Source organism: Barbus barbus (assembly GCF_936440315.1).
Source record: "Barbus barbus genome assembly, chromosome: 28".
NCBI classification, from domain to species: Eukaryota; Metazoa; Chordata; class Actinopteri; order Cypriniformes; family Cyprinidae; genus Barbus; species Barbus barbus.
Window position 1 is genome coordinate 8,812,872 of NC_136756.1, and position 25,941 is coordinate 8,838,812.

The 25,941-nt window shown below is 40.8% G+C and overlaps 3 protein-coding genes across 4 annotated transcripts; all 3 read left to right on the forward strand.

Moving 5' to 3' along the window:
• Positions 1-8,039: 8,039 nt before the first annotated feature.
• Positions 8,040-8,690, forward strand: LOC306848291 (GTPase IMAP family member 6; the record flags this gene model as incomplete). The annotated part of the gene is made up of 1 exon (XM_079382746.1): positions 8,040-8,690. One exon carries the CDS (start codon positions 8,040-8,042, stop codon positions 8,688-8,690), a length of 651 nt encoding a protein of 216 aa, XP_079238872.1.
• Positions 8,691-10,238: 1,548 nt separating this feature from the next.
• On the forward strand, positions 10,239-13,220 carry LOC306847894 (GTPase IMAP family member 7-like). The gene has a single exon (XM_079382123.1). It carries the CDS (start codon positions 11,618-11,620, stop codon positions 12,575-12,577), a length of 960 nt encoding a protein of 319 aa, XP_079238249.1. The 5' UTR covers positions 10,239-11,617; the 3' UTR covers positions 12,578-13,220.
• Positions 12,989-20,285, forward strand: LOC306847892 (uncharacterized protein). 2 transcript variants are annotated; one of them, XM_079382121.1, is made up of 14 exons: positions 12,989-13,279; positions 13,939-14,475; positions 14,545-14,765; positions 14,851-14,901; positions 15,020-15,105; positions 15,218-15,675; positions 16,124-16,442; positions 16,541-17,336; positions 17,439-17,651; positions 17,744-18,009; positions 18,090-18,346; positions 18,434-18,676; positions 18,765-19,011; positions 19,781-20,285. In XM_079382121.1, the coding sequence occupies exons 2-14, from the start codon at positions 13,940-13,942 to the stop codon at positions 19,934-19,936; spliced, it is 3,849 nt and encodes a 1,282-aa protein (XP_079238247.1). In that variant the 5' UTR covers positions 12,989-13,279; position 13,939; the 3' UTR covers positions 19,937-20,285. The 2 variants fall into 2 exon arrangements, with proteins under 2 accessions (XP_079238247.1, XP_079238246.1); XM_079382120.1 differs by having other exon boundaries at positions 18,765-20,285.
• Positions 20,286-25,941: the final 5,656 nt, after the last annotated feature.

Sequence of the window (25,941 nt, forward strand, 5' to 3'; positions counted from 1 at the left end):
GGCTACTTTTATAATGTACCGCGTCCGCCCAAAGTATACACATGTGATCGCAAAAGGAAGTTATTGCAAACACTCGATGGTGGTTTAAAGTGAGTTCTCAGTAAAAGTGTGCTATTTTATTTTATTTTAATGCATTTTATCATAACATTTCATGTAAAGTCGCAAGAAAGTGTTTTGTTGTATTTATTTAGACATACTTTTGATAATAGTTGGGTAAATGTGTACTGGGATTGAAGCGATGTGGCTTGGTAAACGTTTTATTGCCAGTATAAAGGCTGATAATGGCTGAATTAAAACAAAAGAATAATAAGGATTATGTCTCATACCTGCTGCTGTGAAAGGTTCTGTTTCCTTAAACTAGTTTGTCATGCATTCCTTTATTTCAACACATTTACAGGTAAATCCTAGTATTTTAAATTTGCGATTAATCGTGATTAATCACAGTCAAGGACTGTGATTAACGCGATAAAAAATTTTAATCGATTGACAGCACTAATATATATATATATATATATATATATATATATATATATAAAACAGTGCTGCTGGCATAATATGACCCAAAACATACTCAGATTATTAAAAATACAAAGAAAATATTTTCTTTGTCGTTTATTTATTCAGGAAAATTATCCAATATTGCATATCTGTGAGTGGCAAAAGTATGTGAATCTCTTGGATTAATTTAAAGGTGAAATTAGAGTCCATCTGTGCAGAGGTGTTTTCGATCAGTGCAGACTATCAAATGTCAATACATGTCCTGTTTTATTCAAAGAACAGGGATCTATCAAAGACTGATCATGTTTGTGGAAGTGAATCATGTCACGAACAAAGGAGATTACTGAGGACCTTGGAAAAAGAGTTGATGTTGCTCATCAGGCTATAAAGGGTTACAAAACCATCTCTAAAGAGTTTGGACTCCACAAATCCACAGTCAGACAGATTATGTACAAATGGAGGGAATTCAAGACCACTGTTACTTTCCCGAGAAGTTGTCGACCAACAAAGATCACTCATAAGCAGAACGTGTAATAGTCTGCGAGGTTGCAAAAGTTCCCAGGGTAATGTGGTGGTAGTATCATGGCTTGGGCCTGTTTCGCTGCTCAGTGGCGGCTGCTGGTCTTTCAAAGAGGGGAAGCTCATTTTCGGCATACATCATAAAAATTGTTCATTTATTCATACGTAAATTCTGCCCTACGTTCCTTTTCAAGAAAATTCTCTGACCCTGGTGTACCAACTAGGCGTCTTTTCCAGTGTTCATTGCTCTTTTCATGCCTTTTATATGCCCTGTCAAAGTTAGACAGTTCATTTTAAGTGTTACTTTTTGTTCTCCAGAGCAGAGGGAAAGGTGTGATTTTTCCCAGACCAAGAAACACTGACTGTACAAAAAAGATGTTTGATGCAAGGGATATCACAACACAGATCTTTGATGAAAGGGACATCACAGAAGTCTGGCAATGTCACCCACAATGTGTCAGGGTGTCTGACACCCATCAAAGGTCAAGCAAAGATCAATGGAGGGGTGGGGTGGGGGGGGGGGGGGGGGTTGTGTAAATATCCTGAATAGAAACTCAATTGTCAGACAAAGTGTCTTTTGGAAGAACTACAAAGTCAAAACACACACACACACACACCTTTTATATATATATATATATATATATATAAATATATATATATATAGTTTACAAATTATGTGTGTTCAGTTTTTATCAGTATTACAAAAATGTTACAGCAGTCAGTTTACATTATCCATTAAATTACCATTACAGCCTAGAGCCTAATTAACAGTGTAAATTTCCAAAACTTAATTGCACATGCCTATTAATTTTTTTTTTATAATAATAAAAAAAAAAATCAGGATTAAGTGAGGATTGCTGGAAACATCCTGCGGTGAGCCAGATCCAGCTGGTCTAGGATGTCGTATGACCACATGGCCAACTTCTTGTTGCAGCGCTGACACTCCAGGTACTCTGTTGCCAGGAAATACCAGCCGTGCAAATTCAGCACCCGCCTCACTGTCTTGTAGATCCCACAAGATGTCAATCGCTGACCGGACTGTCTGCAGTTTGGCGAGCTGCTATGCGAGCAGCTTATAAGACCACATCCTGTAGGGCATCCACAAACACAGCGGCCAGGTGAAGAACACGTCTGGCGATGCTGGAGGCTGATGATACTGCAGACATGGCTGGGGAGGATACCACCACATCTGCAGGTTATCTGTTAGCACTGCCTTGCCACCCTGGCGTCTGAAGAGGGAGCGACCGATGTTGTTCCTTTGGAAGTGAGCGCTTCCAGGCCTCAGGAAGAACAACTTAAACACACAAAAATGAATATATCACACTATATCACACTTCACACTTCTGGTGTGAAAGCTGTACCTCAGGAGCTGCTGATGCCAGCTTTGAGTGGCCCTCTGCCCCAAAAGCGTGTTCAGCGGATCGGGGGTGGAAATACTGTGAATAGCACAACACAACTGTTACAAGCAGAGCGATGGCCAGGCAGTTACGGTTATGCAACACTACAATCTGTTGTTATTTGTGGACATATATGATCGGCTGAGCACAAGTCAATGCAGAATGTGGATTAATTTTTTCAAAATAAATTGCACAGCACTCACCCTGTGACTTCACCTCCATGGCTCCATCTGTTGACTCTAAGGCTACAAAATTGTAAATGTCAGCCATAATTACGTTTGAACTGAACATACATAGAATTACATCAGGAACAGATCTAGAAATTCGCCATGTGCTGTGGCTGGCTCAGAAAGGGAGCTTTGGGTGAATAGAAGAGTGTCGGGTAGCAGATTGGGAAGCAGCCCTTATCTTCTGCTGGTCCCTCAGCAGGATGTATTGTTTTAGGGCAGTGATTTTCAATCCTGTTCCTCGGGACCCACCTACAGTTCATGGTGCTCTTTCCTAACGAGCTGATGATCTGAATCAGGTGGGGAGACATGCAAAATGTGCAGAGCTGTGGGTCCCCAGGAACAAGTTTTAAAACCACTGTTTTAGGGCATCCATCTTGCTGGCTGCACTTGTGTCCTTTAGGCTAATGAAGTCCACATAGCTGCATAAGAAATGTATACAATGTAAGAAAATGAATGATTATAATGAAAATAAATAAAATATAAAACAGCGTAAACAACACAGTAGCAAGCAAACAAAGCAAATAAATCACAACAGGAATAAACGTATATTAACTTTTCCTCTCCCTGTCCATAGCCTCATAGAGTTATTTGTAGGTGCTCCTCTTGTGCATCCCAAAGCCCACCAGACAGTCACCCTCACAGTCAGGTAATGTGCCCTCTCTAGTTCTAGTTTTTATTTTTTAAAGCACATTTAAAACAGTCACAAGACTGACCAAAGTGCTGTACAAAAGCACAATAATCAAAATGTAAAACACATGCAAACATCCTCAACTTTCAAAAGTGAGTTTTCAAAAGAGAATTAAAAATCGATAAAGATGGAGCAGCTTTGAGGTGTGCGGGCAGGCTGTTTCACAATCTAGGGTCCATTACAGAGAAAGCTCTATCTCCTCCGCGTTTCAACCTTTTGCAAGAAAACATAAGTAGGTTTAGACCGGATCAGATCTTAAGTCTCTGGTAGGGCTTTATAAGTAAGCAGCAATTCCGATAAATAACGAGGTTGTGTAAGCATTTATATACAAATTTTTAAATTTATCCTAAAATGAACTGGAAGCCAATGAAGAGCTTGCAAAAAAGGGGTGGCGGGATCATATCTGCGACCTTTCAAAAGAAATTTGGCTGCTGCATTTTAGGCCAATTGTAAGCGAGCGACCTGGGACTTTGAAATGCCACAATACAAAGAGTTACAATAGTCCAATTGAAAGGTGATAAACACATGAACAGCTGACTCAAGAGGTTTTTCAGGCAGAATTTTGTTTTTGTTTTTGAGAGTAAGCTGAGCTGAAAAAAAAGCTAGAAGCAACAACCGAGGAAACATGTTTATCTAAAGTGAGTCGACTATCAAAAAGAACACCAAGGTTCCTGACTCACTGATTTAAAGACTGAGAGGCTATCCATGGTAGAATTATTCAATTTCAAATTGTCAGATGGACCAAAGACAATAACTTCAGTCTTTGAGTCATTTAAGGTTAAAAAGTTACTAGCCAACCAGTGATTTACCTCATCGAGACATGCAAATAAAAATTGTATAGCTGAAGGGTCATTTCTTTCTATAGGCAGACAGATCTGGGTATCATCTGCATAAATGTGGCCTTCTCAGAATCGAACCTAAGGGAAACATGTAGAGAGAGAAGAGCAGAGGTGCTCTATCTGCCTGTGCAGTCTGATGGCCTCTGTGACCTTTCTGAATGTGAAGGCATACTGTAGAAAGGCATCTTTGTCGGCCATGAGGGGACCTCTATCCAGTCTGCCAGCCTCACGCTCCCACTGATGTCCAGATAGGACCAGGAGTACCCAATGTCATTTTCCAGCAACCCCTTGAAGGTTCTCACCCTGTACTGACCAAACTGGATGCCACTTTGACTTGCCAGCAGCAGGTCATCAGTGGGATCCCCTCCACCTTGGACTACCCTGACCTTGGCCTCCTCCAGCACAGCTTCAGGGTCCTTAAGCACAAAAGGGCTCCCCTTCAGCCACTTAAGAAAGATTCACAATGTCTGCAGCAGCTTTCCAGCCTCAAAGTGCAGGTTGGGTTTGCTCTCCATTCTGCAGTAAAGCAAAGTAATGCACCTGATCTGAACAATACACTGCAAATCCCCAAACACAACTGAACATATTCAAGGGGGTGTTGAATTTTGCTTTTTGAAATAGCATGTTAATAATATTAGCTTACAAGAAATTAACAAATAAAGAATATGTTTGATTACATAAAATTGTCTAAAATCATGAAAGCCAGGAACTAGGATTCTTATGTAAGACAATCATTTTTAAAGAATTAGGCTACATTTTGTAATCGTTGCTGATTGTGATTCGCAGAAGAAAATTTCCACTAAAGTGACTAATTTTAAGAATTTTAAGAAGAACAATCTTCTCTTTTGGCCCTCTGAGTACCTGCAAATATCCCTCGCCAAGAAGGTTTTTAAGTATTGATTTATTTATTATTATTAGAAGATTATAGGCCAATATCCACCTTACCATTTATCTCAAAAGTAATGGAAAACAATTGTGCTCCTACAACTTCAGTCTTTTGAAAAATTTAAATCTGGATTCAAGTCACTACACAGCACTGAAACTGCCCTTGTAAGAGTTATTATTAGAATTTTTTATATTTTTAAGAATTATATTTTAATGACTACTGACTCTGGCGCTTCTGCTATTTTAGTGATGTTGGACTTGTCATCTTTCTTCGATACTGTCGACCACAAGATTCTCATTTCTCGCTTGGAGTCTCATGTGGGAATTGGGGGTGTGGGGGGGGGTTAAACTGGTTTAAATCACTCTTAACAAATAGGAGATTTGTGATAAAAACTGGATGTTTTCTCTGGACCCCAGGCAATCTAACCTGTGGAGTTCCTCAGGGTTCTATTCTATCTCCTGCTCTCTTCTCTCTTTATTTTCTTCCTCTGGGCTCTATTTGTAGGAAACACAACATCTCTTTTCACTGTTACGTCGATAATCAAATGTACTTGCCTTTGACTAAGAAAACAAATATTGCCATTGATGCACTTACTGCTTGTCTTGCTGATGTCAAATCATGGCTCTCTTAAAAACTTTCCATTCTTGAACCCAGATAAAACTGAAGTTATTGTTTTCAGTCCCTCAGAGCATAGGTCAAGTATTCAACTCAATCTTGAGACCTTAAATTCCTTCATCTCTGCCCATGTTCGGAATCTGGGTGTGGTGTTTGATAATTCCTTAAAATTTGATAAACAAATTAGTGCTGTAGTAGGTTCTAGCTTCTTCCATCTTCGTTCCCTTTCTAAAATTAAGTAATTTCTCTCAAAGAGCTCACTAGAGGTTGCTATCTATGCCTTTATCACGTTTCGGCTGGATTATTGCAACTCCCTCTATTTTGGTATATCAAAGTCTCAAATCTCTTTGATGAGGTGTAAAAAGTTTGATCATGCCTCCCTCTTGCGATCACTGCATTGGCTGCCAGTTCACTATCGAATTGAGTTTAAAATCTTGCTATTTGTTTATAAATCACTTAAACAATCAAGCTCCGTCTTATCTGACTGATTTACTCCGACCCTACACTTCAGTGAGGGGACTAAGATCAGAGGGCAAACTTCTCCTCCAGACCCCAGGGGACCTAAAGCCTTTGAAGTGGCTGGTCCCACCCTCTGGAACAACTTACCTGTTCACATCAGAATGGCTTCCACTTTATCTGAGTTCAAGTCATACCTTAAAACACACCTTTTCTCTCTGGCTTTTAACATGTAGTAATGTTGTGCCTTTGAATGGTTTTTATCTGCTTTTGTTGTTGTATTGGTATCTGAATGGTTTTAATTTGTTTACTGATTTTCTCCTCGTGATATATTATTGTTTGTTGTGCAGCACTTTGGTCGTGTATAAAGGTGCTCTAGAAATAAAACTGAACTTGAACTTGATTATGAATTAAAACCTTTATTATTAATTAAAACCGATTCATCAAAAAAAAAAATTTGATGAATCAAAAATTTTAGTTTTTTCTATGTATAAACTTTTTATGCAATAAAATATGTTTTCGTAGTTTGTGTTGTCCCTTATCAGTGCAAAATGATCACAAATTAAAAAGGATTCATGCCAATATTGTCCAAAACCCCACTTTTCTAGGGCATTTCCAAACTTTTGGAGGGCAGTGTAAATAAATGTGTTGGTACTGGTCAGAGGAGGATAAATCACAGGGTAAATCACATCATACCAGAGGCATGCAGAAAAACTGCTTTATATCACTTTGTTATGTTCTTGGTATGAAGCAATGAGGAGGTGTTCTAAAAAAAAGAATTCTTTAATTAACCAAAATGAGTATAACGGCACAGCTAAACAATTATTTTATTCTCAACGATATGCATAGAAGAGCACAACACACTCTTCTTCCTTGTAGCGCTTTTCCAGCTGATGTTTGGCAGATCAAACTTTGTCAGACCATCTGAATGAGAGTAAAGAGGGCTGCGGTGCGAATGTGTTCAAAGTCTCATGCAAATGCACATGCAAAATATAAAAAAAATCAAGTCCAACCAGTTTGGGTTTAAATAATACACAACCTTTGAAATAACACACTGACAGTAATGAAAATGACAGTAAAGTCTGAAGTGCTTCACTGTACAAAAGTCACATTTGTGTGAAGATGGCCGGGTGGATTGGATCATTCAGACAACCTGGTGAGTCTGTTCATATCTGTTCATATGTTTTCGAAATACTGCAGTTCTTTGAAAAGTGCATATACAAGGCCTGTGGATTCAAAATCCAAATACGATATGAAATAATGTTCAGTTCATTTTACAATAAGACATTAAAAAAAGCATAATCAGTAAAACAAAATTATTTTTTAGTGTTTTTTTGTTTGTTTGTTTTGTTTGAACAGATGAAGATCAGGGCAGTTCAAAATTAATCCACAAAAGAGGAAGCAAACATGAACCTCCGAAAAGTGAGTTTTACATTTAAATAAATGTAGTATTAATAAAGATTCATTCTTCTGTAGTTTCTTCAAAGATGTGTTGCTACTAAACTAATGTTTCAGTCGTAACATTTCTATTAATAACTATTAATGATAAGGAATTTCCTAATCATTATCTTGAAATATAATGATTACCTGATTTATTTTAATTTTTTTGACATTCGGAATTTAATCAAATCTCCCATAAGTAAAAGAGATACAATTGAGTTTTACAATATACTTGTTCTTTGATTGCATAATACATATATTGTTTAGTTTCTCTTTCTTTTTATGTGGCTATCAGCATTAGGCATGTTACCAGCTTTAGTCATTATTGTGTTTGTGTCTCAGAGCACTGTATAAATTAGATCAGATTGTAGTAAAATAAAAAAATGCATATCTACTCCAAATGTTGAATGTCAGATTAGTGTTTACACAAAACCCGTTCATGTAATTTCAGTGTCTTTGATTAAAGAAGAAATGAGAATAGTGCTGTTGGGGTCACACGCAGATGTCAAAGCCTCCTGTGGAAACACAATCTTTGGACGAAAGGTCTTCTCAGAGTTGCCATCCTCCCTGCATTTGTTTGAGAGGCATGATGGGATGGTGTTGGAGAGACGTGTGGTGGTCATCAACACTCCTGACCTGTTCAATCCTGCTCTCTTGCCTGAAGAACAAAACCTGACGAGACAGTTCCATCTCTTTTGTCCTGAACCTCATGCCCTTTTACTAGTCCTGAAACCTGGCACATTTACAGAGCAGGATGGAGATGCTCTCAAGCTCATTAACATCATTTTTGGTGCAGGAGCATCTGAATATGTGATTGTCGTCTCCATGCATGTGGAGCAGGAGTATGTGAGCATTAAAGACTCTGACTCTGAATCAGTAAAGTCTCTACTGCAGACCAGCAGACATCCACACCATCATCTACAGAAGAATGGAGACCAGTCCCAGGTGCAGAAACTTCTGGAGAACATTGAGAAAAAAGTGGAGGAAAATGGAGGCCACCACTTCAAGATTTCTGATGACGCAAGACCATTCCTGCTGAAAGAAGACAGAGTATCCCAAGCATCAAGTAAGATGCATCATGAGTTAATGGAGTTCACTTCCAGTATGAAAATTTCCTGTTAGTTTACTCACCCCCCATGTCTTTCTTTGTTCAGTTGAAAAGAAATTACGTTTTTTGAGGAAAATATTCCAGGATTTTCCTCCATATAGTGGACTTCAGTGGTGGCCAATGGGTTGAAGGTCCAAATTGCAGATTCAATGCAGCTTTAAAGGGCTCTAAGCGATCTCAGCCAAGGAATAATGGTCTTATCTAGCGAAATAATCAGAAGTACTGACCGAGTGTTTACAAAGTGAATGTGCAAAGAAAGTCAAACGCCCTTTACAAAAAAGGTAAAATAATGATGTCGGACAATTTTGAAGATGGAGGAGAAAATGAGTTGGAGTTTTTCGCCTTACCCTACCTTTTTGAACCGGAGTACACAAAAGAAGAACTAATCACGCATGACTTTTCCAACGTGATTGCATCCGAAAACCTAGGCAGCTGACTTGTTGCCTCACTGCCTTATCTGGCAATGACTTCGCAGGCAGCGTTTGCACACGAAGGCACCTCACGAAACTGATTTCGGACATGCTTCAAAGGCTCAATGAAAGGTTTAATGATCTACAACAAAATAGAATGAGCTTTGGTGATAACTAAGCCAATATTTAATTACTATAGTACTGATTTCTCGCTAGAAATAACATTAAAAGTGCAAAAAGTTGATCTGAAACATACATTTACACACAAACTGAACACCAAACGCAACTTTCAGATGCCATCTTTATTCTTTTTTGCTCAACCATCACAGAATAGAACGTACAGGATTGTGGGATATCAAAGACAGCGAAGGACACATCTGTGCCTTCAAAAATCGACCAGGTGAAGGTATCTCAGGAGGCAGGAAGTGAAGCTAACATTGTATTCAAACGTGCCTTGATGCCTTCCTACCTTAAAATATGTTCTCTGAAGGCAGCATTTTCCCATTTTCAGACGCCGCCTATGAAGACACGCACATCATAGAGCTTGTGCAAGATGAGCATTTGTGGTTAAAAAGTATAAATAAAAAGCATAAAGTAAATTATTATTTTTTTTAGACCGATTGTTTCGCTAAATATTCCTCGGCTGGAATTGAGTCATTTGAAGCTGCATTGAAACTGCAGTTTGGACCTTCAACCCGTTGGCCACCATTGAAGTCCACTATTTGGAGAAAAATCCTGAAATGCTTTCCTCAAAAACCTTAATTTCTTTGCAAATGAAGAAATAAAGACATGAACATCTTGGATGATATAGGGGTGAGTAAACTATCAGGAAATTTTCATTCTGGAAGTGAACTACCTTTAACCTTTACCTCAAAATCATCTGAAATATGGATAGAGGGATTAACAACTTGTAAACACCGTATTAAATAGTGAATCTTTGTGGTACACTTTTATTGTCTGTACCCAAACTAATTCAAGTTCAATAACTTCCCCACTTGTTGCTGGATTCTGTTATTTACATAAGAAAATGGGAAATTAGGTGCATTGAAGTGTCAATTGACATCAACTCTTAACTGGGTGGAAAAAAAAAGAACAAGTTTGTGAACCTTTCCATTGTAATTGTTTATTAATGTATTTCATCTTTAGAACCTGTGATGCAGAAGTATCGGCCAAAGTTGGAAAATCGCAGAAATTTGGTGCGATCAAATAGTGAGTATTAGAGTTTTACACATAATGATGACACGGTTTGTTACATTTAACACATAATGGAGTATTATTATTATTGTTATTAATATTATTTAATTTCTAGTTTTTTTATACTCTGAAATAAAATCACAGTAGAAAGAGTTTTCACTCTGAATTTGCTGGTAAATTTCACAAATGATTACAAAGTAACACTGAATTAAACTGAAATTGTATATTTTTGTAAAATGTACTCCAATATTCTTTGCTTTATTTACAACTTAAAATCCTTTTGTATTGTGGTATGTAATTTTGCACTCTGTTTGAATTTGTTGCCATAGAGACTCTGAACATTAAGTCAGTCATTGATGGTTTAATTCCTGAAAATGAAACATTCTGACCCTGTGATGCTTTAAACTAATTCTTCGAGTGGCCTGACATGTCAACATCTGACTCAACCATCGCATGAGTTTTTGGAGCAGGACTATCTGTTTGAGTGACTTGAGTACCCACTCCTGCTTTATGTTATCAAAAAAAGTTTGCTTTGTTTTTAAATGGGTCATGAACTGCCTTTGTTTTTAATTTTTTTACCGTTCTCTGAGTTCCACATATTATCAAGATTTTTACATCAAAAAACATCATAATTTAGAATAGGCTATTTTCTGTCCTGTTTTAACCCCCCTCGTCAGAATGCTCTGTTTGAATAGGTGTGGCGGATTGTAGACTCAGATGTAAATGCCCACTGCTATGATTGGCTAACAGGTGTCTGTTTGACAGCGACATTCCTCATAGATGAACGCTGCTGTGATTTAGGTCAAAAATGCATAAATACTCAGTACATATCAAATTATCTGTTTAACAGATAAAGCAATAGTGACCATGTAATAAAAAAAGGAACTTACACCTAAAAATGAAGTGAAGAAAGGCGCAAGTTCTTACTGACACAGTCTGGATATTCATTAAAAATAAAGTTCATTCACTCTTTCCTAATGTTGGGATCAGAAGGAAGGCAATGCAAAGACACACAACTTTTTTTTCCACAACTTGGCACTGCACAGCATCTTGTCTTCAGAGCCATCTTCATCATTTGGTTTCTGTGTAGACCTGCGTTCACTTCTATTTCTAATTATTTACACTGCATGCGTGCATCGGTGGGCAGGGCTAAACAGGCATTGATGTAGAAGCAGGTGTTAATCTTCTTCTGCGGAGGCGGTGCTTATCCACACTAACATTCCTAAATCTTTAGACTGTTTTTAGACTAACGCAAAAGTTTTGGGTTCTGAAACTTACAGGATGTTTTGATAGTAGCCTACAATGACTTCTTATATATCAAAAGTATTTCTCAGTTCATGACCCCGAGTGAGAACATTTGTGTTTGTGATTTGACAGCTACAGAGGGCACTGAGAAGAGCTTGGAGTGTGTGAGGATCGTCCTGATTGGAAAAACTGGAGTAGGAAAGAGTGCAGCTGCAAACACCATCCTGGGATGTGACGCGTTTGAGTCTCAGACCAGAATGACGTCTGTGACCAAGACGTGTCAAATAAAGAGTGGAGATGCCTGTGGTCGACCCGTGACTGTGGTGGACACACCAGGACTCTTCAACATGACCCTCAGTAATGAAGAAATTCAGCTGGAGATCATGAGATGCATTGAACTCTCGGCTCCTGGACCGCATGTGTTTCTGCTGGTCATCGCTGTCGGCCGGTTCACACAAGAAGAGAGAGAAACCCTTCAGCTCATCAAGATGACCTTCGGACAGAAAGCAGAGACCTACACTATGGTGTTGTTCACAGGAGGAGACAATCTCACAGATGCAAGTATTGAAGACTTCATTAAAGAAGGAGATCCACATGTCCAGAAACTGATAAATGACTGTGGAGGAAGACTTCATGTGTTCAATAATAAACAGAAGGATCCTGCTCAGGTCGTGAGTCTGTTAAAGAAGATTGATCATATGTTGTGGAATAATAACCCCAGTTTCTACAATGACAAAATGTTTCAGGAGGCCGAGAGAGCATTCAGACTCATGCAGATCAACAGAGAGAGAGAACAGGAGGTCAGACAAGAAATGGAGGCCATAAAAACCAAATATGAGTCTGAAATAAAAAAAATTCAAGACAAACTAGAAGAGGAAAAGGCAAAAGTTTTTCTGCTTTTGGAGAGAGCAATCAGACAAAAGAGAGAAAACACAGTGACAATAGAAATTGAACAAATGCAAGATCAATGTGAATGTTTTTCAGGAATGGCAGATCTTGACAGAGAGATACCAGAATCAAGAAGAGAGGTGAAGGTTATTTTACTATGGTAAAATAAATGTTCAGTGATATCTTCAAAAGACTTTTGAATTTTGGCGCATTGGTTTTCTCTATATAATGTTGATATGGTAACTAGTAAATACTGTAAATTTGGTTATGCTAGCATGTGTGGAAATATTAAAAAAACGTGTGTTACAACTAACCCTGGGTTACTTTGTGCCCCGCGCTCCCCCTATTGAAAATGAAACCATTTCAATTTAGTTTCAAATAAATACAATGTTCTATCTCAGCTACAAAGACTGTGTTTTGTTACAGATTTCATAAAGAACATTTTGCAGTAGTTTTCATTACCAAAAGCGACATTTAAAAATTACTCGCGAATTACTCCGGTATTACTGCCCCCTAGAGGAAGATACTGCAGTTGCTTCGACTCTTTTCACCCGCCCCGCGCTCTGATTGGCTGCCGGACGATTGTTTCACCATGTCCCGCCTCCGCTCCCCTCGCCCCATTGGCTCTCGCGAATTGTTTCAGAGTTGCTTGTTGCTCCCAATGGCCGAGAGCCCGCTTGCGCCGCCGTCGACTCGGACAACATTATCTTGTTTTTCTCCTGTGACTTCATCAGTTTAAACCCACAAAACACAGCTAAACACGAACGTTTTTTAAAAAACGCACTTCCGCAATTTATTCTGCAATTTTGCCCCGTGATCGGAATTTTTATTCACCAATTCTGCATTTTCGCAATTTTGCGGATCGGGTAAGTCAACATATTTTACAATTTCTCACGTTTTATTTGTATCATTTCTTAAAACAGGGATATGATAAGCATCTTATCCATGTGCAATGCATGTTTAACCCGCCTAAAGCATAGATTTCTTTTAGGATAAAAAGTACAGTTTCAGTCATGATTTTCATGGACAGCCAATAGATGTACTTTTTTCCTTTTAAATATGTGTAAAGCATGCAGCATTTTTCTGATGCGTTCGTTTGACCCTTTAATCACTTTATGTCAGTTTTAATAATCAACAACGATGAAGAGAAAACGAAATTTAAAAACATTACTAAAAATAAAACTACAAAACCCCTAATAATGTACCTTTTTCACAAGTTATTTGTTTGTGTGGGCCATGAATTACCCGTAATAATGTATAATAATGCATTTTCTTTTTCTGATGCGTTCGTTTGACCCTTTATTCGCTTTATGTCAGTTTTAGTAATCAACATCAAAGAAAAGAAAACGAAATTTGTGTAAAAACAATAAAAATATGACCTTTTTCATCCTTTTTTTGGTTTGTGTGTGCCATGAATTACCCTTACTAATGTATAATAATGCATTTTGCATAAATATTTATTTTGTATATGGGGTTTTCAGTGCATTGTTTGTTGTAACATCTGGTGAATTTCTTTACGTTGCAGAATGGAAAGCAAGCCCAACCTTCGTTTTGAGGCTGGAGAGCTGGTGCTGAGGCCGTCTAAGCAGGCAGCCACTGTGGAGAAAGTCCACCTTTCACAAGTGGCTAAAGGGGTGTCCTTTGTACCAAAGGATCCTGAAGCTGTGCTGGAGGAGGCCAAGGTCAGGGTTATCCATGGTGGAGGGGGTCCCTTTGATGACCTGCTGCTGGCAAGTCAAAGTGCCTTCCAGTTTGGTCAATACAGAGGGAAAACCTTCAAGTGGATGCTGGAGAATGACCTTGGTTACTCCCTCATGGTCCTGTCTGGGCATCAGCGGGAGCGCGAGGCTGGCAGATTGGACAGAGGTGCCCTCATGGCTAACAAAGATGCCTTTCTCAAGTATGCCTGCACATGCGAGAAGGTCGCAGAAGCCATCAAAGTGCACAGGCAGAGAGAGGGATCGTTACCTGGCTGTGAGGGTGACTGTCAGGTGGGCTTTGGGGTCCACAGGAAGAGCACATTCAAGGAACTCTATGAGGCCAAGGACAGGGAGAGGAAAAGGTAATATATGCTTCTGCTTGCTTGTTAATTGTTAATTCATTCATGTATATTAATTTGTTTCTTATGCAGCTATGTGGAGTACATCAGGAACAAGGACACCAGTGCAGGCAGCAAGATGGGTGCCCTGAAGAAATACATCTTGCAGAGGGACCAGAAGAAAATTAAGGCTGAAGAGAGAAAAAAGTCATCCTCTGCATCATCTGCATCCCAGCCTGTCCCACACCCTTCACGTCCGGCTTCTCCTCCTCCTGTCACCCAAAGCTCCCATTCCCAGCCAGCCACAGCACACGGTGAGTTTTTAGATCTATACCTGTCATAATTCTATGCACGTTCTAATGTAATTATTAATAACATTGTCAATTTTCTACACTCAAGAGCCAAGAGATGAAGATCATCTGGCTTCAGCCATGGAGGTGGAGCCAGAGGGTGAGTGTTTTGTTTTCTTTTGTGTCATACAGTATTATGTAACCATAAAAGCCTATAAACTGAAAATAATTAAATCATTAGTACAAATGACAAAATTAAAGTTATGTGCTCTTCACAGTACTTCCACCACCACCTTCGACGCCGATCCGCTCACCTCGCTTGCAGCAAAGAGCCGCTCAAAGGCTGGTGTCAGCGGCTTCTGAGGTACAGTTTTCACACCAGAAGTGTGCTTATATATATATATATATATATATATATTTATTATTAAATTACTCATTTGTTATTATTCATATATAACATATTTTTGTGTGTATAGGTTGTTCTCCCTGAGGCCTGGAAGCGCTCACTTCCAAAGGAGCAACACGAGTGGATCAGTCACTCCCTCTTCCGAAACCAGGGTGGAAGGGCAGTGCTGACGGATAATCTGCAGATGTGGTGGTACCCTCCCCAGCCATGTCTGCAGTATCATCAGCCTCCAGCATCGCCAGACGCGTTCTTCACCTGGCCGCTGTGTTTGTGGATGCCCTACAGGATGTGGTCTTATAAGTTAATCTGCATCTCGCCAAACTGCAGACGGTCCGGTCAGCGACTGACATCTTGTGGGCTCTACAAGACAGTGAGGCGGGTGCTGAACTTACACGGCTGGTATTTTCTGGCGACGGAATACCTGGAGTGTCAGCGCTGCCATAAAAAGCTGGCCGCATGGTCCTACAATATCCTGGACCAGCTCGATCCGGCTCACCGCAGCATGTTCCCAGCCATCCTCACTTACCAGTGAGTCATGAAACAATTATTCTTATTGTAGGAAAAAATACATAGGCAGGTGCAGTTAACTAGGCTGTAGTAGTAATAATGCAACTTAAATTACTTTAAAATAACATTTACTATTAAAAAAACTTAATTTGTACACAAAACAAGCCTTATCTTTCTTTTGAAGTTTTTTCACAAGACACTGCGTCTGCCAGTCAAGGTTCTGTTCAGAATGTGTGAACGACCCCTCCATTGAACATAGCTTGACCTTTCAAAGGTGTCAAACACAGAACAATAGCTTTCCAACACCTTGAGACATTGCACCTGTCACCTGTTCAGGAGTTAACGACCCCCCATTGAGCCCAGTTTTTTTGTGTGTGGGAAAAAATACACACCTTTGCTCTAGAAAAAAAATAACACTTTAAATTAATTTTAATAAACTTTGACTTGGTCTGTCTGTTTATTTTAACAGGTTCTCTTGTGATGTGCATGTGGCAAAGTTGATGAGGGAGCGCTCTCTCGGCAACAGCGCCACAATGCTATATCACAAACTATGTGAACAGCATAGTGAGGACTGGATGGAGAGGACCCTGCAGTACCTGTCTGCATGTGACCGGTTTCAGGGCACCATCACACGGCCTATCACGCCTCCACCTCCGATGCCACCTGTACCAAGTGCCAAGTGGCTCCTCTCTGTCCACGCGGAGGATGTCCGATCCCGGTATAGTGAGCTAAAAGCCAGGGTCACCTCTGTCTTTGGGTCCATCCTGAAAATGGGCTCCACAAAACAGGTAACCTATTAATCACATATTATTTTAAATAGATTTGATCCTTAGTATATGTAAGGCATGTTTGGAGCTCATTGAATTGTTTTGTTTTCCGACAACAGGTGGCCAAAAAACTGGCGGGAGCTGCAGCTGGGACTGCAGCCTGTGTCACCAGTGTGGCCAATGAGTACGGACAGGTCCTCATGTCTGTGCTCACCTCACATGAGGGTCAGGGACTGCTGCCCATGACCACGGGCCTGGTGAGGAGGTACGAAGCGGCTGGAGTCGCTCCCCCCACGCTCCTGTATGTGGACAGAGACTGCTGCTCTTCTGTGGGAACATCCAGAGCAGCTGCCATGTTCAGCGGCTGGAGTGATCTGGTGGTTCGTCTTGATGTGTGGCACTTCATGCGGCGCTTCACTGCAGGTCTGCACACTGACAGCCACCCGCTCTATGGTCTGTTCATGGCAAAGCTCTCTGCTTGCATTTTCATCTGGGACGAGGGAGATGTGGCCCTGCTGAGGGAGGCGAAAAGGAGGGAGCTGGAGCAACAGCAGGGCATCAGAGGCCTCACTGAAGACCAACTGACCGGCAAGCTCACCTCCAGACAGCTGGCGCAGCACTGCCGCCGCTGCACACGTGGTGTGGAGGAGACAGAGCAGCTAATCGGACAGATGCTGGAGGCCTTCAAGGATGGCAGGGAAATCATAGGCATCCCCTTGGTGGACCAGGAGAGGATGGACGTCATCTGGGACACTCAAAGGCGCCATCTTCCCTGCATCCAGGACCCTCCTGGCGTGCAGCTGTACACCCAGACAGGAAGTGTTACAAAGGGAGAGCTCACACTTCCTGTTTACCGCTGTGCTCGGGGTTCCACTTCCCTGGAGTCCTTCCATAACCTCAACCGCTTCATACCCGGTAAGATTACACACATCCAATTTGAGGTGTGTTTTTGTGATAGTCTATTTCATGTCATTTGTAATTATAAATTAGTGTTAATGTTTCCTTTTTTTTAATCAGGAACAAGTGCTAACCTGGAAAATTTCCAGGCTTATCTGCTTGAGGGTTTGGAGCGGTGGAACGAGGACCGTGCTGCTGCTGCCGTCACACATGATGCTCCCTTGTCGCTGCGCTGCTACAGTGGCTCACTCCAGCACAGCCTCAATGAGCTCAGCCAGCGTGTTCTTGGCTGTAGTCTTGTGCAGGACTACTCCAAGCCAGGACAGTACACAGGTATGTGTCTATAATGGCATGCTTTGTTGTTTTTTGTAATGCACAGACTTCTGTTTTACAACCTTGTTTTCTATTTAATTCTCTTTTCTCAGGCGAGCTCATCGGGGTGGAGTACCTATGCTCGCAGCAGTCCCGGGAGTTCAGGGAGAACTTTGGGCGGGACCCAGATGTCCCAGACGGAATCCCAGCGGACTTGGGAGAGATAGAAGATATGGAATTTGGGAATGAGGCAGAGGAGCAGGACCACACCATCTCCCCTCTTTCTTTAGTCTCAACTAATGAAGCTATATGCTCGTCTCAGGATTCACCGTCACCCTCTCAGTCCTCCCAGGACTTGCCACCTGAGCCCCAGGAAGATGTATGTATGCATACAAGCATCCTTTGCCATGCTGGAGGACTTTTTCATCCATACTAACTGATCTTCTTTCTTCTTGTTAGGTGTGCAGAGGACCAGACGGGACTCCGGGATTTGACAGAGTGGTGGACCTGGCCAGATACCTTGTAGAGCTGAGGGAGAAACCTTGCATTTCGGACAGGGAAGCCGCTGACATTGTTCGGCTGTGGGACAGACTGCCGGACAGTGACAGACAGGGTGTTTCCCATCCACCGAGACACAAGGAGAGAGTTTTGCAAGGCAGGTTCAAGGCCACCCACTCCGAAACCGCCACCTGCCATGAAAAAGAGAGCCTGAAGCGGTAAGTTAAACATTTGCACACTTTAAGCTGTAAAAATATAAATGACTATGCTTTTTATGCTTTATAATCCCCTATTTTATTTTACAGGTTGGGGCAGAGCTTGGGTCCTGCGCAGTGGCCTAATATTAGTAGAATTGTAGAGGCAGTATGTTTGGAGCTCTGCTCCATTCATCCGGTGGGGAAGGTGAAGTGGGGCGTTTCAATGAACCGCTGGGCTGCCGTTCTTCATGATTACCTGGCCATACAGAGGCTGGTGGGGAGCTGCCCAGCACTGAGAGGACGGACAAGAATTCAGCTGTTTGAGGTCAATCAGCGGACGCTTTCTGTCTGGTAAGTAGTTTCTTTGAAAGCCAGCTATAGAAGTAATTTTACAATTCTCGGATTATGTTCATCCTATTAATTGTGTCATTTCAAACAGGTACAACAACTACAGGAAGAAGTTGGAGGCAGATGTGCTGGCTCTGAGTGTGCCCTTACCTCAGATTAGCATGGTGTCTCACACCCAGCTTCCTGTAGCCAGGCAGATGACGTCAATGCCCTCTGCACCTGGGTCATCATTTCAACCCTTCCCCTATGTTGAAAACCCTGATCTGTCAGGTCAGGCCACGCAACTTGGGCAGCGACCTCCTCCCCCTGCATCAGCACCCGCTCTCTCTGCACCGGCAGCATCCCTCTCTGCTCCACCGGCAGCGTCCCTCTCTGCTCCACCGGCAGCGTCCCTCTCTGCTCCACCGGCAGCGTCCCTCTCTGCTCCACCGGCAGCGTCCCTCTCTGCTCCACGGCCAGCGTTTCTCTCTGCTCCACCGGCAGCGTCCCTCTCTGCTCCACCGGCAGCGTCCCTCTCTGCTCCACCGGCAGCGTCCCTCTCTGCTCCACGGCCAGCGTTTCTCTCTGCTCCACCGGCAGCGTCCCTCTCTGCTCCACCGGCAGCGTCCCTCTCTGCTCCACCGGCAGCATCTCTCTCTGCTCCACCGGCAGCGTCCCTCTCTGCTCCACGGCCAGCGTTTCTCTCTGCTCCACCGGCAGCATCCCTCTCTGCTCCACCGGCAGCGTCCCTCTCTGCTCCACCGGCAGCATCCCTCTCTGCTCCACCGGCAGCGTCCCTCTCTGCTCCACCGGCAGCATCCCTCTCTGCTCCACCGGCAGCATCCCTCTCTGCTCCACCGGCAGCGTCCCTCTCTGCTCCACGGCCAGCGTTTCTCTCTGCTCCACCGGCAGCGTCCCTCTCTGCTCCACCAGCAGCATCTCTCTCTGCTCCACCGGCAGCGTCCCTCTCTGCTCCACGGCCAGCGTTTCTCTCTGCTCCACCGGCAGCGTTTCTCTCTGCTCCACCGGCAGCGTCCCTCTCTGCTCCACCGGCAGCATCTCTCTCTGCTCCACGGCCAGCGTTTCTCTCTGCTCCACCGGCAGCATCCCTCTCTGCTCCACCGGCAGCATCCCTCTCTGCTCCACCGGCAGCGTCCCTCTCTGCTCCACCGGCAGCGTCCCTCTCTGCTCCACCGGCAGCGTTCCTCTCTGCTCCACCGGCAGCGTCCCTCTCTGGTCCCCGGCCAGCGTCTCTCTCTGCTCCAGCAGCAGGAACATCCATGAGTAGAACAACTCTGTGGAGGAAGAGGAAGGCAGCAGAGTTTTCAGCTCAAGAGCAAGGGCTGCCCCGTCCCCAGCAACTTGCACGAAAAGTGTACACGTGCACTCAATGTGGGCAGCCCAGAAAAAAAGAGTTTGGGCACACCAGGGTGGGCAGCTTCTTCTTCTGTGCCACAGCAGAGGGAAAGACACTAGAAGAGTGGTTGCAAGAGAAGAGGAATGAGGGAAATCCTTCACTGTAAATAGTTTTATTTGTAAATATTATACATATCTTTTGCTTTTTTCTATTAAGATTTTTTATTTTATTCTATTAACATTTATTTGTGTTTAATAAAGATTGTGTAAATAGTTCAAAATGATTGTTCTTTATTTCAAAAGGTTTATCTGCCTACATAAAGGACATATAAAGTGTCCAAAATAATTATTTTAGACCATTTAATGACTGTTCTTTTCTACCCCTAAATACATCTTACAGTCAAACACAGTCTGTTTTTTGTTTATTAAAGTTCACACTAAAAAAAATAAATGTAAACAAAATGCTAAATGCAAATATTACAACAACAAAAAATTAACAGCAGAAGCCGTACAACAAAATTTAAGATAAAGATTTTTTAAAATATTTTACATTAGAAAAAAATATAAAAATTATAAAATATATGGAAATGGAAACAAAATACTACATACAAATATTAAAATAAAAATGTAAGAAACAGTATAACAAGTTCTTTAGAAAAAAATTGAAAAAGTATAAATGATACTATAAAATATACTATATAAAATATAAATGTAAATAAAATACTAAATACAAATATAAAAAAAAACTACAAAAATTGACAAATAAATTATTTTATTTTATTTATTATAAATAAATAATATATATTTATTTTATCTTTCCAACAATCTTCTCTGTTAGTGAAGGATTTGTTTCACCACAGTGTTTTGAAGATCTGGCTGGAAATGCAGCGGACAGTGGATCCTACTCTTCATTCGGCTTATTTCTATTCTAGGGTTTTATATGTGCAACTTTAATAAGCTAAATCATGCAGCATAGCGTGTTCACTGAATACAAGACCAGGGGCTCGTTCTTCGTACGTTGCTTAAAACATCCGAGATGATTTCATCGTGCTAATCATGATCCTCCACACCTGCGCGTTCATGCGTTGGTTTAAAAGGGGATATGTATCGATAGTAGATCGAGAGGGCTGGCAAAAAGTAGCAGACAAATTAAATGCGTAAGTGCTGTCCATGGTAGATGTTTGTATTACTTTCTACAGTGTGTATTTTTGCATTTTAATAATTTCATATTTACTTTGTTCTTTTATGTCAGAGCCACCACGGGACCCACTAGAACATGGGGACAAGTAAAAGTGAAGTACAAGAATATTCTACAAAATGGTAGCCTTTAATTGTTATACTGTCTTTATTTTAAAAAGCCACTTTTTTCCTTTTTAAAAGCCACTGTTAAATAATGTGTTTGTCTGTTTATAACAGCCACCAAGAAAAGGGCTGAAAAAAAAAAAAAACAGGTGGTGGTCCTGCACCACCACAATATACCCCAGCAGAGGAGCTGGCCCTTGGGTTGAATGAAAACCGAACCATTGTGGAGGGCATCCCTGGGGGCAGCTCTTCCTCAGACCCAAAGCCAGGGACCAGTAGCAACAACACCTTCATTACTGGTAATGAGCTTTCAATTCTCTTAGTACACTGTAAAATTATTTGTTGCTGCATTAAATGAAGTATAATCCAAATGGCTGGTACAGTCATTTCAACCATTTGTGAAAGTGAAGACTTCTACACTTAGTTAAAATAAAATGTTGCCATGAGTTATTGATCACATTATATTTTTTACAGTGTAGTTAATAGTAATGACTTTTTTTTTTTTTTTTTTTCTCTTTTGTGCAGTTTTACATGATACACCAACACTTTTACTTGTTCCCAAGCAAGTGGTGGCTGAAGCATATGCAGTAAGTTGTGTACTTTTTTCTAACTTGCATAAAGGGAGGAGAGTGCAACACTTTGGAATACCCATTTATTTCCATTGCACAGGACCGTGAAGAAACCCTCTCAGATGACTGTCCTTTGGAGGAAGAACCTGTAAGTGCATAAATAACTTTACAGTAATTTGTATATACTTGTGTACCTATTCTTTCTGTCTGCAATATGAGTTGCAGGAGTCCACACCTAGAGAAAGGCTTGCAGAAGAGTCTGCACAAAGAACTGATACAGAGGTGGACAGTGTTGTACTTTTTACTTTTGTTGCATGAGGCATGTTTTGACCTTTTTTTTTTTTTTTTTTCACAAAATGACACAGGGTGACATCCGTTCCCTATATAAACCGCATCTTCAACAAAAAAATCTAGTATTTTGACCTGAAAAAACACAAATTAAGAGGATAACTTGAACTCGACAACTTGAAAAAGAGAAAAATTGCACTAGACAGAGAGAGTTGCTTCAAAAGGACCTTCAGAGTAAGTGCTAATACACCATTTGACACATAGTAGTATTGTTGACTTCACATAACTATCTCTTATTGCAGGCAAAAGATGACTTCTGGCTTTTCTTTATAAAAAAATTGTTTAAATAAAAACTCCAGGAACTAAGCATATTTGTCTTGTCTTTTATTTTACACAATCAGAAATGGGGCTCCACAATTCTGTCCCATGCAGCTCTGCCACTAGGTTTGTCCAAGTGCACTGGCTGGAGGTCATCATCAGGCTGCACCTCCACCACAGGGGTCCTCTCCTTTCTGATGGTGGCAATATTGTGGAGGATGGCACATGCAACAATTATGTCACAGGCCCTGTCAGGTGCAACCCTCAGACCCTTCAGACACTGAAATCTTTCCTTTAGTTGCCCAAAGGTCATTTCAATGCGTGCCCTTGTCCTGGCTAGAGCTGCATTGTAACGGGTTTGTGGTCCAGGGTTTGGGTCAGGGAAGGGCGTCATAAAATACTGCCTGCAGGCATAGCCCCTGTCTCCAAGCAGGATCCCGTCAAAATCCCCTGTATAATGGAAAAATGCAGTTTTGTTAAGCTCAGCATAAGTGTGTGTGTGTGTGTGTGTAATACTGTGAGCTTGACATTTATGTTCCCTTACCACGTTCAAATAATGTGCATAAATGTGGCTCTCTGAAAATTGAGTCATGCACTGATCCTGGCCATTTTGCTTCCACATTTATATGGAACATAAGAGATTTTAGTCAGTCAACTGCATACTTTTTGATCCATTTCTTTTTTAATGTAATATTACTAATCTGGAATATTATAAATTTGTAATAGTAATTTACCTGCACATTTATACTGTGAACCCCCTTTCTGTTCACAAAATCCCCTTCATTGGGGCCTGGTGGGGCCTTGATGGGGATGTATGCAATCTATGGCACCAATCACGTTAGGGAAGCCTGAAGGACACATACTGTTAGTCATACTTTTTGGCATGGTCATGATTGCATGTCATTAACAATTATAAATGTACCTGCAATAGCAAAAAACTTCTGCTTTACCACCTGGGGTCTTAAGTGGCTTGGAAATACCACAAAAACCCTTAAAAACTGCTTGAGTGCCTGGTAAACTTTACGAATGGCACGACAGACAGCACTTTTCACTAAGTTCTCTGCATCTCCAATAGTGTAAAGGAAAGTGCCACTCGCAAAGAATCTCAGGGCGATGCACACAGTCTGTGCAGTTGTCAAAGCCCGACTCCTCCGTGTTGAACACTTAATGTGTGGTTCCAACAAATTAATGATGTAAATAACACCATCACGAGAAAAACGATATCTCTCAACAATTACACTTTCGCGCTGCGCCAAAGGATCCTGTCTATCCCGCAATACGCGATTAATTCGAAAAGCTCTGCGAATTATTCTTGCACCTTCCGCAACAGGTTGCTGTCGTAAAAATGGACAAGACATGGCTGCGACAGACTTCCCTATCTCCTGCGCTTATAAAGCCGCGATCTAATCCTGTTTACATGAAATAAGCCTGCTCCGGATCAGGTTTAAGCTTGCGCACCTGTTGCTATGACAGCAAGTCCAGGATGAGCGTCGAAGAACCAAACAATCCAAGATCAATCCAATCAAATCGTCAACAATCAAATCCAGCTAACTGAGTTAGCGACGTAGGAAGAACGAGCCCCAGGGCCGGTGCTAGCTGTAGGCAGAGCAGGCGTTTGCCTAGGGCAGGGGTGTCAAACTCAGTTCCTGGAGGGCCGCAGCCCTGCAGAGTTTTGTTCCAACCCTACTCCAACACACATACTATGCAGTTTTCAATTAAGCCTGAAGGACTTGATTAGTTGGATCAGGTGTGTTTAATTAGGGTTGCATCTAAACTCTGCAGGGCTCTGGCCCTCCAGGAATTGAGTTTGACACCCCTGGGCATCCCCTGTACGCCAGTCCACCAGTCAAGATGGGCAGAAATAGCCTCATCATTCATTGGATATAGTTGAATTGTCACTTATCTGCAATTAAACCAATTAATGTTGCAGTTTCAAAGCCCTGCCTTCAGAATGTTTGCGTAACGAACACATCTTTCAGGTGCGAACTATGCAATGCAAAAGTCTAAATAGGCACGCAAAGAAGTATAGCTCCTATTGCAGTTGAGTTGTTGTCATCTATTTTGGAGTGATTGCAATATATTTTAAAAATAAACTTGCTCTGTCGATCAGCGTAGTTTCTGGAATCGATCATTGACCGCTTTATTACGAGTTACAGCTACAAAAACAGAACATTTTTTTTTAATGGTTCAAATAAAGGATCTCAGGTGTATCTTCTAAATTCAGCTGATGATTATTATTACTGCTCTAACACTTATAATTTAAGTTTTAACTAACTAAACTTTTTTCTGCTTAGTAGTGATCGTGTCCTTCTGTTCCACTTGATTTGTGCAGGCCTATATATGTCATATTTAGGGTAACAATGCAATACATAATATCATATTATTGATATTAATAATATGACAGTATCTGTAGTCAATATTGATTAATGGGAGGGGGAAATCCTGCCCATACTCAGCTAGGAAAAAAATGATAAAAACACTTACTGTGATTAAATGAAACAGCAAAATAATAATAACAACAACAACATATGTACATGTCAAAAGTTTGGACCTTTACTATTTTTAATGTTTTTGAAAGAAATTTCTTATGCTCATCACGCCTGCATTTTTTTGATAAAAAACAAACAGTAATATTCAGCAAGAATGTGTTAAATAGATAAAAAAGAGATAGTAAAGACTTATATTGTTATAAAATATTTATATTTTTAAACATCTTTTTAATAATCAAAAAATCCTAAAAAAAGCATCACAGGTTATAAAATAAACATGAAGCGCTGTTTCTAACACTGATAATAAATCAGCATATTAGAATGGTTTATAGGTTTATGTGACACTGAAGACTGGAATAATGGCTGATGAAAAAATCCGTTTTGCATCACAGAAATATATTTTAAAGTAGAAAATCATTATTTTAAATTGTAATAATATTTCACAATATTTTTTTCTGTATTTTCGGAATTCATGAGCAATGTCTGCTTCATTTTGCATATTATATTATATTATTATACACTGCTGTTCAAAAGGTTGGGATCAGTAAGATTTTTAATGAGTCTCTTATGCTCGTCAAGGCTATATTTATTTGATCAAAAATACAGAAAAATGGTAGGGTTAATATTGTGAAATATTATTGCAATTTCTAATATTGTTTCCTATTTCAATGTACTTTAAAACATAATTTATTCCTTTTGAAGCTGAATTTTCAGCATCATTACTCCAGTCTTCAGTGTCGCATGATCCTTCAGAAATCATTTCATTATCCCAAAACATCCCAAACACATACAGCATGCAAAACAACAATAAATATTAGTTATACAATAAATAGTAAATAACTCAAACTATTTTTTTCTTGTGTGAAAGCCATGGGTTGTGAGACACCATGCTGATCTGAGTTGAGGGCAAACTCTCAGGCAAACTTCCAACTTGTACTTGTGGGACCTATTTACATGGCACAAATAA

Excerpts from the sequence above, each read along its gene's own strand:
- LOC306847894 (XM_079382123.1), top strand. The coding sequence starts at position 11,618 with ATGACCCCGAGTGAGAACATTTGTGTTTGTGATTTGACAGCTACAGAG.
- LOC306847892 (XM_079382120.1), top strand. The coding sequence starts at position 13,940 with ATGGAAAGCAAGCCCAACCTTCGTTTTGAGGCTGGAGAGCTGGTGCTG. Across the intron at positions 14,476-14,544 it reads AAGGACAGGGAGAGGAAAAG|CTATGTGGAGTACATCAGGA; the intron begins GTAATATATGCT and ends TTTCTTATGCAG. Across the intron at positions 16,443-16,540 it reads AAATGGGCTCCACAAAACAG|GTGGCCAAAAAACTGGCGGG; the intron begins GTAACCTATTAA and ends TTCCGACAACAG.